This window comes from Myodes glareolus, chromosome 24 (assembly GCF_982192425.1).
Source record: "Myodes glareolus chromosome 24, mMyoGla1.1, whole genome shotgun sequence".
NCBI classification, from domain to species: Eukaryota; Metazoa; Chordata; class Mammalia; order Rodentia; family Cricetidae; genus Myodes; species Myodes glareolus.
In genome coordinates, this window is record NC_142049.1 from 1,726,058 (window position 1) to 1,740,919 (window position 14,862).

The following is a 14,862-nucleotide window of genomic DNA, read 5'->3' on the forward strand; positions in this document are numbered from 1 at the left end:
TTATCACCATGAAGCTATTAACATGTGTGCTTTCACCACTGCCTCTCCAGTCAGAGTCAGAATTAGCATTGAAAATATGAGCTTAATACTTAAGATTTTGCCCTTTGATGGGAAGTAACTCATTTCTTCCTTTGCCAATTAACTTCTAATTAGGTAAGTATAAGCCATTTCTGAGCAGGTTTTAAGCCCAGCCTAGTGGTAGGTGCAGCGGTGATCAAACAGAAAGAGTGCGTGCATTAATGACGGTAAGACTGTCTGCTTGAGTTCTTACCTGGGCCGGACACTGGCTTTGACCCACTGCATGCTGTGAGGCAAGAAACATCCCCACTTTATACAGAAGAAAATGAAACTCCAATAAGTGAACTGACTCCCCATATTTCAGAAAATACACCTGGGGGGCGGGGGAGTGGACTTGATGGATGGACATAGTGTGCTTAGTCAGATGGGGAAAGAGTTAACGTTTCTTCACATTGATAGGTACATTTACAAATTCAGCAAGCAGAAAAAAAAATGACCCCTTATTTATTTCAAACAAGCACCAAGAAAGGAACTGAGCATTATTTATGGAAGCATAGTAAGCTCAACATGTAGCTTTGGAGCCTGTCCTGTACTAGCTCTTGTAGACCAGGCTGGCCTCGAACTCACAGAGATCTGCTTGTCTCTGTCTCCCGGGTGCTGGGATTAAAGGCGTGCACCACCACCACCCGCTCAACACTGAATCTTGACTTAATAACAGTGGGGTGCTGAAATCAAGTGTGGTGGCAATGCCTATCTATAATCAAACACATGGGGAGTGGGAGCAGGAAATTTGAGGATTCAAGGCCAACCCGGGCTACATAAGACCTTGTTTCCAATAATAATAATAATAACAATAATAACAATGATACTGACTGTCTTGAAGACAGTAAGAGGAAAGCATGTGGGTGGATAGAGAGTCGAGTTCCCAATGCAGTGAGAGTGGGTAAGACTGTGTGAACGAGGAGTGGCTGGGTGTCCATCGTCCACAGCATGGTGGATGCTGATGAAGGTGCAGTGTTTAGGAAGGAACAGCTGGAAGGGGTTGCTCCTGGAGAGCAGGTGCTGATATTCGCTCATGGTGAACCTGTGGTGCTTTAGGTTTCCAAGGCCGTCCCTGTATTTTATTATTAAACCCTGAATTTTAATAGAAACTGTAAACAGAGACTGTGCTTCTGTTTCCCGTCACCCAGACCCGAATAATCACATAGAAACTGTATCAGTTACAACACTGGTCAGCCAGTGGCTCTGGTGTATTCCTAGACAGCTCTTACATCTTCAGTTAACCCATTTCTATCAATCTATGTATCACAATGAGGCTGGGCTCTGGCGTCCTTCTCCTTCAGCGACTACTTGGCGTCTCCCTGTCTCCGCCTTCTTCCCTCCTCTATCTCTGCTTGGATTTCCCGCCTTGCTATATTCTCTCCCGCCATAGCCCAAAGCAGCTCCTTTATTAACTAATGGTAATATAACATACTCACAGCATTATGAGGGGAATCCCACATCAGAAAATACATATGATAGGAGCTTTTTTTTTTCTTGAGACAGGGTCTCATGTACCCCAGGCTAACCCTAAACTCTGTACATAGCCCAAGATGACCCTCAACTTCTCTCTGGTCCTCCTGCGTCAGCCTCCTGAGCGCTGGAGTCACAGGCCTCTGCCTCCTCGCCCAGGTTATGTGGTGCTGGGAACGACCCCAAGGCTTTGTGTACGCAGAGTGAGCGCTCGGCTGTCAGAACCACGACACACACATTCTCCTTTAGTTCTCCACTGAGAACTGAGCACAAGCGTGGCGGGTGGAACCCAGCGCTGTGATCAGCAGGCCGTGCGGCTGGGAAGGCAGTCAAGTGTTCTCCCCGGACCCCACTAGCTCACTCAGTGGTACGACATAACAAATAGTTAAAGCCTCACTGGAGGCTCATTCCCTCTCTCTCTCTCTTTATTGAAATCATACTTTAGAGAGAAACTTTCACTGTGGTCTCAAACAACTCAACCCCTGCCTTCCATTGTGAAGCCTGAGCAGGCAGCTGACTGGGTGCCGGCCCAGAGACAGTTTCTTGATAGTCCACATGGACTTTTTTTTAATATTTAATATTTTTCTGTATGAATCACAGGTGAAATTTCCATGCCATGTGTAAACAATTTCACTTTTTATTGAAACAATGAATTCAGGAATGTCATATTGGGATATCAGCCATTTTGCTTTTATCAATGTATGGAAAAAATGCTTTTATATTAATATAAGGGATGATGTCATTTAATATGGAGTAGATCTTATAATTCAAGGCTAGCAAATCTCAGGAGGTGATTCGGGTCACCAAACTAAGTTTGAAAGGGAGAGAATATTTTCCTGTGGCCTCCCAAGAGCTGTTACCAATTTTCTCCCCAGCCATCAGAGCGGATAGAGCAGAAAGGCTTGTGTAAAACAGACCCAGACTAGTGTTGTCTGCCCTGATGAACCTGTGGCCAGGAGAAATTTACCACTAGCTTAAATAATAGCCAAGGCACCTTCTAGCTCTCATACCGTGGGCTTCTGCCTCCCGGCTTGACGTGTGTTCATTTAGAACATCCTAGAGGTTCACCTGTGTTTTGTGATTCTCCCTTTATCGTCTCAGTTCCAGAGAGTGAACTCCAAAAAATCACCTGAGTGCTAGATGCTTGTGTGTTAAATTAATCTTTTTGGTAACAAAGTTTTACTTCACTCTTAAATTCACTTTATTTTTTTGTTCATTTATCTTTGTGCTGCTAAGGATAAAACCTCAACAGCCCCCCCTCCATTCACACACAAAGCACAGTGAATGCTGTAGAGAAATCCAGAGCATAGCCCCTGTGAAAACTGGCATAAGTAGATGTAATTTAAAATCTCTGAGGGGCTGGAGCGGGTCTCAGTGGTAAGAGTATGGAGTGCCCTAGCAGAGACCAGGGTTTGATTCCCAGCACCGTGTATGGTGGCTCACTAACCTCCTGTAACTTCAGCTTCAGAGGACCCCAGCACCTCTCCTAGCTTCCTCAGGCATATACTTATGCATGCAAACATACACAGAGGCACACCACATATACACAGAACTGCAGGCGGTTCTGTGCTTAGCAGCACTTGTGCTCATGCAGAAGACCCAGGTTAAGTTTCTAGCGCCTACATGGTGGCCCACAACCTCCTGTAACCCTGGTTCTAAAGGATCCTACGCTCTCTTCTGGCCTCTGTGGGTTCTAGGCCACATGTGGTGCACATACATACAGGCAACACAGTCATACACATAAAATAAAGTGAATCTTTTCTAGCTTAAATACTCCTGGTGAGGTGTGTCTTTGGCGTTAGGAAAACTCAAAAGGTCTAGGAATGGAAAAGACCAGACCAAGATGCATGGTTGGCCACGCTTTCAAGTCGAAGGTGTAAAGGAATGAATGGTACATGAAGACCCATTAAGTGCTGTCCCTCGGTGCAGTTGAGATGGCCGTCGTACACTTAAATTAAAATCCTGTTCTTTTGTTGCAGCTGAGATACCAGCATGGCCTGGGGACTCCAGACTTGAGGCAAACCCTTCCTAACCTGAAAAACTTCATGGAGCACGGACTCATGGTCAGGTGGTGAGTATCTGTCTGATGCCCACGTCTGGGCTGGGGGTGAGACGCCCGGAAAGCTTGCCAGGCACCCACATGGCTCTGCGCCCGCCTGCTGAGCTTTCTTCTGCAGTGAGACACCCGAAGAAGAGAACAGGCAGCCGTGTCCGCTTGTAACCTAAGCTCCAGTCTGACTCAGGCAGCAGGGCACCCTCTCAGCGAGAGGCAGGCAATAAGGGAAGTCAGCTGGGATTAATGGAGCCTTCAAGTGAGCATCAGGACCAGGGGCTAGAGTTAGAATCTAAGCCCAGGGATGCGACCAAAATGTGCCTTTTGTCACTGTGTGCTGTCCCACGAGGGCAGGCTGTCATGTGAAGTCTCAGCACTAAAGTGACTGAGTAAACGGAAACTGTGGACTCATGCCGTTTGGGGAACAGCAGGTGATACCTTACCAGATCCTGTAAAGTGGGACTCAGGCCCCAAGGTGACGGCTGGCACTGGCTGGTCTCCTGGAAGGAGCTCTGGCTGAACCAGATGTTCTTGTACAGTGTGTGGATTTAGAGTCTGGCGTCTCATCCTTCCCACTCATCTCACCGGTTTGCGTTTGCTGCGAGGATGGCGTAAGGCATGAGATGGAAAGCATAGCACTGACTTCATTCTCCCCGGGGCCATGAAGATGGGCCTTGAGGGTAACGAGAAAAGAGCATCTCTGGCTGACCTCTGGCCTTTGTTCTTGTCCCATGTTTCAGACGTCTTTCTTTCTTTCTTTTTTGGTTTTTTGAGACAGAGTTTCTCTGTAGCTTTGTTTTTCTTTGTAGCTTTGTAACCCTAACCCTAACCAGCTCTTGTAGACCAGACTGGCCTCGAACTCACAGAGATCCGCCTGCCTCTGCCTCCCAAGTGCTGGGATTAAAGGTGTGCGCCACCACCGCCCGCCAGACATCTTTCTTTACAAAGAAGTCATCTTGGGCAAGTGCTCAGCTGTTGGAAGAATTCTACTCCAAATATGGAAATAGCCAGCAAAGCTTGATGCTGACCCCAATGCCCAAATACGGGGAAAGGATCAGGGTTTAATGCAAAACGATAGCAATAGCTGTGGTGACAAAAGTGCCTGTGGATGTCTGTGTGTCCCTGCCTCCTCAGGAGGGCCGTGTGGTGCTCCATCTCTGCCTGTGGATGTCTGTGTGTCCCTGCCTCCTCAGGAGGGCCGTGTGGTGCTCCATCTCTGCCTGTGGATGTCTGTGTGTCCTGCCTCCTCAGGAGGGCTGTGTGGTGCTCCATCTCTGCCTGCGGATGTCTGTGTGTCCCTGCCTCCTCAGGAGGGCCGTGTGGTGCTCCATCTCTGCCTGCGGATGTCTGTGTGTCCCTGCCTCCTCAGGAGGGCCGTGTGGTGCTCCATCTCTGTCTGCACATGTCTGTGTGTCCCTGCCTCCTCAGGAGGGCCGTGTGGTGCTCCATCTCTGCCTGTGGATGTCTGTGTGTCCTGCCTCCTCAGGAGGGCCGTGTGGTGCTCCATCTCTGCCTGCGATGTCTGTGTGTCCCTGCCTCCTCAGGAGGGCCGTGTGGTGCTCCATCTCTGCCTGCGGATGTCTGTGTGTCCCTGCCTCCTCAGGAGGGCCCTGTGGTGCTCCATCTCTGCCTGCGGATGTCTGTGTGTCCCTGCCTCCTCAGGAGGGCCGTGTGGTGCTCCATCTCTGCCTGCGGATGTCTGTGTGTCCCTGCCTCCTCAGGAGGGCCGTGTGGTGCTCCATCTCTGCCTGCGGATGTCTGTGTGTCCCTGCCTCCTCAGGAGGGCCGTGTGGTGCTCCATCTCTGTCTGCACATGTCTGTGTGTCCCTGCCTCCTCAGGAGGGCCGTGTGGTGCTCCATCTCTGCCTGCGGATGTCTGTGTGTCCCTGCCTCCTCAGGAGGGCCGTGTGGTGCTCCATCTCTGCCTGCGGATGTCTGTGTGTCCCTGCCTCCTCAGGAGGGCCGTGTGGTGCTCCATCTCTGTCTGCACATGTCTGTGTGTCCCTGCCTCCTCAGGAGGGCCGTGTGGTGCTCCATCTCTGTCTGCACATGTCTGTGTGTCCCTGCCTCCTCAGGAGGGCCGTGTGGTGCTCCATCTCTGTCTGCACATGTCTGTGTGTCCCTGCCTCCTCAGGAGGGCCGTGTGGTGCTCCATCTCTGCCTTCAGGGCATATAATTGGGGTGACACCTAACCCAAGTGTCGGTCACCAACAACAGCAGTGGCCACCACCATACCTGATTCTTCACCAGAAGTGTCAGCTCCTTCCTAAGCTCGGACCGAACCTGGATCCCTTACAGCAGGGGCTCTTCCTGCTATAACCCCACCTCTCCTGGGTTCCCAGCCTTCTGATTCCACACCGTCTGTTCTGCCTCGCTATTTCACTTCTCTCCAGAGACCCATACCTCCTCCCTAATTATTATAAGATGTAATTGCTGTGCATCTGCTTGTGGCTTGAGGATGCACAAGAAACGGCACCCCTCTTCTCCCTTACATTTGGAACCATTTGAGAGCGAGGATACAAGAGACAGACTAATGCGATCAAAATGTCAGTTTTATTACTGATAAAGCCTCTTGGAAAGAGTGGCTTTAGATCTGTAATAAAAAGGGTTTGCAAAGACATCATTCAAAATTAAGCTTACCCTGAGCATTGGATCTGAAGAGCCACAGCTCTCCTGCAGAGAGGCCCTCAGCACACTGCAGAGAACCGCCAGCTTACTCCCCGGCAGGACCCAGGTTCTGCTCCTAAATCACCCACAGAAGGATTCTACAGTGACAGAGTGTGAGTGAGGAGACAGAGGGCCCGTGCAGCTCCTGAGCAAACGGGAAGAGGGCGGTGTACGCAGCCTTTATGTGTCTGTGCGAACCCCGCTTATGTGGGTCTGTACACGCCAGGCCCAGCTCAGAATCTTGACCTAGAATTTTGATTGAGTCAATGTCAGTCCCCGACATTGCTGCGGCCCCTTCCTTCCTGGGAAGAATGCAGCTTTTTCTCTCTCAGCTTCCCTCTGTCAGATGCCCCAGCTCCTCTGCCTGACCGCTAAGTCCCTGTGGCTCCATCTAAGGGCCTTTCACTGTCTCGCCCTCCTCTCGTGTTCACGTCCATCCCCAGTGTTTCACAGACCATTTACTGCCAGGTGTGGCGGTGCCAACCTTCAATCTCAGCACTCAGAAGGTAGAGGTGGGAAGTCCAGGGTCTTCTCAAGCTACGCGGTGAGTCGGAGACCAGCCTGGGCTATGGGAGACCTTCCTTAAAAGCATAGATACATGGGATCATGTATGAAAAACAGAAACAAACCATCGGTTCTGTGCTGTGATGCCCAGAATTGTGTCAGGGGTCAGCCCCTCCTGCAAACTGCACCCCTCGGGGCAGGACAGGCAACAACCCGTTCAAAGCTGCCCTTACTTTTTGCTGTTGTTTTGAGGTGTTGTGCTTTATGTTGATTTGAGGGTTTGTTTTTGTCTCTTTTGGGGTGGGGTCTCATTTTGTAACCCAGGCTAGTCTGGAACTCGCTGTGAAGCTCAAGCTGACCTTGAACTCCTGGTGGTCCTATTGCTTCTGCTTCCCAAGTGCTGGGATCACAGGCTGAGCTACAGTGCCCCCTTAAATTACAGGCTGGGCCCCAATGCCACCTTAAAACTGCTGTTATAATTCCTTCAGAGAAACTGCCCTTCCTCTCAGCAAATGGCCCCTTGTCCACCCAGGTCCCCAGCCCTCAGTACATCAGTACTCCTCCTTATTCCTACTGGGGCTGAATGGATTCGTCTGCAAACCCTCACCTCTCACTGCTGGACCCGCCCTTCCTCTCCCCGCTCCTTTTACTCATCCTCCTCTTGACCACCAGCTTTTCTGACCCGTGCAGCAGAACCAGTGCAGATCTCCCTGATTCTCCTTGTTCTTCCGCCATTCATTTGCGGGGGGTGGGGAGGGGGTCTTGCTGTATGGCCCTGGTTGTCCCCTTTACTTCCAACCTGTCCAGAATGCACCATCCCTGCTCCTCAAAAGGAACCATTTTCATAACCACAACAGTTTCAGTGTGGAGAACAGACCCCTCGGCTACAGTGCACATCCATTTTAAGACCGGAAGACACCAGACGATCAGAGAGTCTGTGCCTTCTTGTTGTTGTTCTTTTTTAGACAGGATCTCTCTGTGTAGCCCTGGCTGTCCTGGGATTTACTCTGTAGACCAGGCTGGCCTCGAACTCAGAGAGCCACCTGCTCTGCCTCCCCAGTGCTGGATTTAAAGGTGTGCGCCACCGCTGCCCAGCTTGAGAGCTCATGTTTTTTAAGGAAAAGAATACAACATTAGAAATAAAAGCCGGAAGAAATCTTTATCACCGTCCCAGTGCAGAGGCAGCCGATCACTGAGTTTAGAGCCAGCTGGTCTACAGAGAAACTCTGTCTCAGAAAACAGAAGAGGAGGGGAAGAGGGAGCTGGCAAACAGCAAATAATCATCACTGTGGATATTCGGACCTTCTGGGATACCTGCAGGCCGTCTACCTGAATATTTATGTCCGTCCCTCCTCTTGCTGCTTGGCTGCCCCTCCTCGCTTGCAATACTGTCTCTTCAGTGGCTCTCTGTTCTAAGACAGAGAAATTAAATGACTGTGAGTGTCATTAACCCATGAACCTAGAGCAATAAAAAAGAATCTACGTGTCCTGCGCTGGTCTAGCAAACCTTTTACAGTTAACATTTACGTAGTGCCCGTCGGTGCCAGCCAAGCCAGCACATTGGCACAGGCATGGTAACAACCACTTTCTGGTTCCCTCATGAAGAATGTGCCGCTATTCTCAAGGCAACGTGAATGCTTCCTCGGGATTCCAAGTCCAGACAGCCACAGGAGGCCAGGCTCTGCAAACCTGCTAATTCAGCCTCTGTAGACTTGGGGCTCCCCCATCCGGCCCCCAGCTCATGCTCCTCAGAGCAAAGGCCGAACAAACTCAGCTCCTCCCTGGGGAGTCACTTAATGTCTCAGCTCCTCAGGGAGCCTGCAAACACCTGTGCGTGGTCACCACGACAGACAGGTCTGTCCTGATGGTGCTGAGGATCCCTGGGGAAGCATCCAAGTTACATGACAGCTTGTTTTGTTTTGTTTGTGAGGAAAAGGCAGCGATGAAGGCTCTCCTAATGAGGTGACTTTCCCCCATCTATTACAGAATTCTGAACTGTTACATGTTAGTGTTTGGGACTACCTGACCAGTCCTAACGTGAGCCCTTGCATCCTCACACACAGCTGCACGGACATGGTTCTCGCTGGGTTTGGGCAGCAGAGTTTCAGCTTAGAGACTGGACTCCCAAATACTTTGGTTAAAGTCACTGGTGCCGTAGATGCCATCCATGTTTCCTTTCAACTCTTTTTCTACTGACTCCAGAGTGGTCCAGGACTCAAGTTGATGGACAGTTCAGAGTTGCCTCGAGGGCTGAGTTTGGTCGGGGAGGAATGTGCCCACCAGCTGCTGGTGGTTTACCCAGCACAGAACTGCAGAGATATATTTCCCCGGCCCTCCACCCGTCTCAGCTGACATGACACACAACACACATGTCTGCCCACACCAGTTCACTTTAACCAGCTCCTGCCACCCAGAACAGCCCACCCTGCTCTGTCCAGTTGCTCCAGCAGATGGAGGTGGCGCTCAGGCCCTACGTCATGCACTCATCACCAGGCATGGCCGATGTGGGGCAAGGGTCACCAAATCTCCTCCGGAGGGCTTGTCAGCAGGATGGCACTGGTGCCTGCATCCGTCTTACCTGTGGGTCAGCCTGGCACAAAGCAGTGAATGTAAGGCCACGTCTGTCCTCTTCATGGGACACACACCCATAGCCACATTCTCGCCACATACTAATCAGGGTGATGAAACAGGAACAGAAAATAAATGATCAAAAATAAAAGTATAAGATGCTTTAAGGAAGGGACTAAGTTGCCTGACCTGGAGGAACTCCTTCACTGGCTGCTCTGAGGATCGTGGACCTTCCATGGGGAGCTGGCATTGCATAGGCCTAGAACACAGAAGGACTCAGGTATGGGACATGTGGTCTAAGCCACTGTGATGCAGTTCAGCTGGAAGAGCGTGGGCTGTTCCTGAGTGTGGACCAATACCTCTGACTTCAGTCTCTGAACAAGACTGAGGGTGGCAGGACCCAGCTGATACTGGTACTGTCAGGATTTCAGCACAGGTGTTCCTAGCATGCCGCCTGACTTAGTGGTTACTACAAATGTATAACGAATAAGTGAGTCACCGTTACGGCTGCTGTTTTCAAAAGCTATTCACTCTTTGTTGTAGGTGTTTTGTTTTTCCTAAAGTCCATGTTTATCTTACAAATAGGTGTGCATGTAGCTCTTGTGTTCTTTATCTAATGGCTTCCTCTCTTGAACACCAGTGGTATAGAAGTATTCACTCTCCCTCTCACGTCCCCAGGCCTCTCCAAGGCCTTTCTGCGGACTCGAGATGCACCCCGCAATGTTTGCCCACACTCATTTCCAGCTTCTAGCTTCTTACTGGCTTTTAAAACCCTTTTACCTGGAAATCTTTCTGTGCGTATTTATGCTTGTAACAGCCCTAAGAGAGAATGAGGGCAAGAATAAGATCATGACTCCACAACCCGAAGTGACTTGCCAGGGTCACATGACAGCCACTGGAGACACAGGACCGTTCCTGTCGCGCACCACGATGCCCCATGTTTGCTAGTGTCTGCTCCGTGCTTCCCCCACCCTCTCCAGCCCCAGACACCTTGTTACCATTGTCCGGACACTCATTAGCTTCCCAAGAGTATCCCCCCCTAAAGGATACACCCCACCAGGGGCCAATCCAGGATCTTCTAGAAAGATACAGGGCAAAGCAGGCAGTGTTCTGGTGAAAGCTGACCCAGGCACCTCATAAAGCTTTGCCAAAACTGTGAGAATTTCTACCCCGAAATCTAAGCATCCGATAGTCCTGTTCTGTGGTTAGGAAGCGGGAGGAGGCGCAGGGTGCGGACTCAGATGCACTACTCACCTGTAGCCTTCATCTCGCGAGCGCTGTGCTTTAGACAGAAACGTGGTCTCAGCTGTAGTCTTCATCTCGTGAAGGAAATTCTTACTCTAAATTTAATATTTCTTGCTCATAAAGCATAAGTTCTCTGTCATCTCCATGCAACACAGAGAGGACCCAGCTCGAGGGTCAGAAAATGTGGGTGTCAGTTGCTGCTGTATCACTTAAATTTCATAAACATTTTTAAGAATGAGTTATTTCTAATGGCATTAATAACACCAGCCCTGCTTCCCCAGCATAGTGTGTAGAACCAATGAGCTATGTCTACCAAAGGGGTTATAAGCCAAAAAGAACTATGGAAAATAATAAGTCAGGCTAGAGAGATGGCTTAGCAGTTAAGAGCGCTTGCTGCTGTATCGGGGATCCAAGTTCGGTTCCCAGCACCCACACTGGGCAGCCCACAACGGCCTGTCAGCTCCAGCTCCAGGGCACTGGCACCCTCCTTTGGCTGTCGGTGCCGCACTCACTCACATACACATAAATAAAAGGAAATCTTAGGAATGGAGTGGCTGAGCGGTGGCGGTGCACGCCTCTAATCCCAGCTCCTGGGAGGCAGAGGCAGGTGGATCTCTGTGAGTTTGAGGACACTCTGGACTGCAAAGAGATTCCCAGGACAGTCAGGGCTACACAGAGAAACCCTGTCTAGAAGAAAACAAAACAAAAGAAGCAAGAATGGAGTAAGTAGCTTCCATGCGTTTGACAATTCACCAAGTGTCTCCTGTTCAAGAGATGAAGGCAATTTAAAAGCAAAGTTTGTGCTGCCTGGGCCTGGTTCACATCGGTTTAGCTTTGGATCCAAAGCAGCTGAGACAAATTAAATGTTCTGAAGGGCATGCCCTGAAGAACATTCTCACTCTTCCTTCACTGGCTGTGGCTGTGACTTGGGGCCTGAGATTAACCAGTAGAGGCCTCTTTCCTTCACTGATGACTCTCCACATCCTTGCTGCCTTGCTCCCCATCCTCCCTGCTCCTCATTCTCCCTGCTCCTCATCCTCCCTGATCTTCATCCTGCCTGCTCTCGGTCTTCCCTGCTCCCCATCCTCCGTGATCCTTTTATCCGCTCTTCCTTTTCTTTTTCCCCCCAGGGTGGTAGTCTGCTCCTGAACTAGCAGCAATCCTCCTTCCTCTGCCTCCCACGTGCTGCTGTCTTGCTTTCCTTTGCATGTGTAGAAAATCAGGAGCTCGGCTGCTTTAATTAGTAGTAGGGAAAAGATAGTTTACCTAGGGACCTTAGCACGTGGGTGCCTGCCGTCAGGAGGTCTGGTGTGGCCCAACCTGTCCTTAAACTCTTGGTCTCCTGCCTCACCCCTCTCCAGGTGCTGGGGTGACAGGTTTGCACTACCAGGCTGACTTTAGGTTTGGCGCACTTAGGAAAAGATATTTCGGTAAAGTTATAATAAATTGTTTACTGTGTGGGCGCAGTACGCAAGCAATGCACTTTGAATTACATCGGTGCAACAGTCGTAAGAATGTTTAAAACCCCTCATCCTTTCCCTTAGTCATGCTTATCCCAAATTCAGAACTGGACTCTGGCAGGTGGCCTCCAAGGAACTTACAAAACACAGCTAGCTGATGATAGTCTTTAAATTTAGATCAAATGGCGTTGTCTTTGAAGTCTCAAGCGTACTACTTAAGTATCCCATGGGCTTGCTTTTGGGAGTGTGGCTCTCAGGTTGGCATCCTAACACAAAAAGCGGGACCTAGTTGAAAGTAAATGAAAAAGAGAGTTTTACTAGTGTTATTTACTCTTAAGATAGCTATTTCAGAAGGAGCCTCGACGGGCCATCTCACTGTCTCTAGACAGGAACACACAAGGTATACGGGCATCTGTGGAACTTTAAAAGACCTTGGGGGACAAGCTCCTTCCATAACTCATTCCAGAGTTTAAACACCCTCACTTCAGGAAATTCTTCCCTATATTTAACTTACAGCCCCCCTCCTGCGGTTAACACCCACTTCCGCTTTCTTCTGTCTTCAGTCGGGATGGAGAACAGCTGTCTGACATCCTTTGTGCTCAGAGTCTTCGCTTGCCCGGCTGCTTTCTCCTCCACCCGCGAGCTGAACCAGACTGAAGATGTTTGCTCTTAATGTTCTGTCTAATTTCTGTTTCCTCCTCTTGATTATAAAGCAATATCTACTCAATAAAACTTAGAAGCTATAAAAAGTAGCCAGGAAAGGCAGAGATGAAGACGCTGCCATGGCAGCCAGTTTTCCCGGCCCCCGTGTCAGGACTTGGTCCGTCCATAGCATGAGTGGCAAACACAAGCGGCAGTTCTGGCAGCCACATTTTAGCAGGGAGAAAGGAAATGGGTAGGTTCATATTTAATGTATTTGATTTAATGCAAATAAAATCCAGATTAGCTAAAATAATACAACATATACTCATTAGAATTATTTTTTTAAAGATTTACTTCTGTGTGTGTGTGTGTGTGTGTGTGTGTGTGTGTGTGTCTGAGCTTTCATATGTGCACCACATGTTCAGGTTCCTGTGGAGGCCAGAAGAGGGCGCTAGATCCCCAGAGCTGGTGTTGCAGGCAGTTCTCAGCCACAGGAACCAAAGGCAAGAGCAATGGTGTTCTTAACCACTGAGCCATCACTCCAGCCCCTTTAGAAAGATTAAAAAATAAGATATTTTACCTTGCTTTTCTTCACAAGAAGCCTTCTAAGTCTAGCATGCCTTAGACTTGCTGTACCTCAGATCAACCCAGGAGTATTGAAAGTCCCAGGTACAAGTCACTCTGTACAGTGATAAATCGCAGAGGAGAAGGTGGAATTCAGGAAACTGGATGCTAGGTCCCTTACAAAAGGCCTGGCTCCTCAGCTGGGACGCACACAGACGGCATGTTACCCTTCCCTTTCTTTCTAGCCCCCTACACACACACACACACACACACACACACACATACACACACACACACACACATGCGCATGCATGCATGCGCGCGTATGCGCACGCGCGCACTTACATGCACACATGACTATATTCATGTTCTCATTCTCATGTTTGCTTCCTTCCCTTCTCTCCCTGAATAGCATCCTCCCAGGTGCCTCCTCTATCAAAGCTCCCAGCCAGCTTCCTTCTTATGAAAATGTGCATGGCACATGCTGTGGTTATTCTCTTCTCTGCAGAAAACTTGGTAACAATAGGAACCAGACTCCAGGGTGTGGTCAGGAGATGGTTCGGATGGGCGTGACTAGAGAGGAGGTGGCACTTGAATTAGGTTTTGGAGGGTGGTTGTGCTCAGGTGAATGGGGAGAGAATTCCCAGAAAAGCCAATTTAAAGGTTGCTGTATTTCAGGAGGCCTCCTCTTCTAACACGTGCTAACAAGGACTGGCAGGTAGCCGTCTCCAGAGCTCATAATTACAGTATATTTCAAAAAGGCTTAGTGGTAAGCTCTTTGCTGACCCAAGCCAACATTGACCACTGATCTTTAATCCTTGGGTTTAAGCTCAGCTTAGAATACAATTCCAAGACTGTCAACTTGGGGGTTTCTGTAAAGACCATCTCTATGCCGCTCGTCCAATGAGTCTCTGGTTAGCGGGTCCTTGTTGGCTGATCCAATGCCAGCTGCTGTCACTGGCCCAGGAACTCCTCCACCGCCTCCCAACAAAGCCAAGGTGGGAACAGCGGGTATAGAGCCCAGTTTTAACCCTCACCCAGCACAGCCTCTCACTGCATTCAGAATACAGCGTGCGCCACATGGGATCGTCCATCTGCTGCCCCAGAAAAGGGATCCTGTCATTACTGTCCACTGCATCTGCTCAACCTGCAGACTGCACCCCTGCTGGCACCTGTAGGCTCTTCCTCCTCACCTAGATCCTAAAACCTAGAGTCGGACTGGGGTAGAGCTTGCCTTCCCCACATGAGGCCCTGGGTTTGGTCCCAGGTACACCCAAAACAAAAGGATGAGAAACCAGAGTTCTGCTCCTAAAGGAGCCGCCTTTTGTCTCACCTTGTTCTTGTACACGTCTGCTGCAGGCTTACACCAGTGGCCTCCGTCTTCAGCAGGCACAGCCCGCAGTCTCTCAGCAGGCACCCTGGGCCCTGCCTGCTTTCCAACTGCAGCTGCAGAGCACATTTTCCCAGATCAGTCATCTGTGACCACAGCCCCAGGAGATCTGGTGCTCTCTTCTGCCTCTGAGGGCCCAAGACATACACGTGGTGCACAGGCATGCATGTACGTACACACAAATACATATACACATACATGCATATGCACATTGGCCTGGCCTACAACTTGTGAAGAAC

The 14,862-nt window shown here is 49.8% G+C and overlaps 1 protein-coding gene across 4 annotated transcripts in view; it reads left to right on the forward strand.

Annotated features, from left to right (window-relative positions):
* Uvrag (UV radiation resistance associated) overlaps positions 1–14,862 on the forward strand; it is a 231,516-nt gene that overhangs the window by 206,609 nt on the left and 10,045 nt on the right. For all 4 annotated transcript variants that reach the window (XM_048435068.3, XM_048435070.3, XM_048435071.3 and 1 more), the window contains exon 14: positions 3,510–3,601. In XM_048435068.3, coding sequence (XP_048291025.3) covers positions 3,510–3,601 — 92 coding nt within the window. The remainder of the gene's footprint in view (positions 1–3,509; positions 3,602–14,862) is intronic.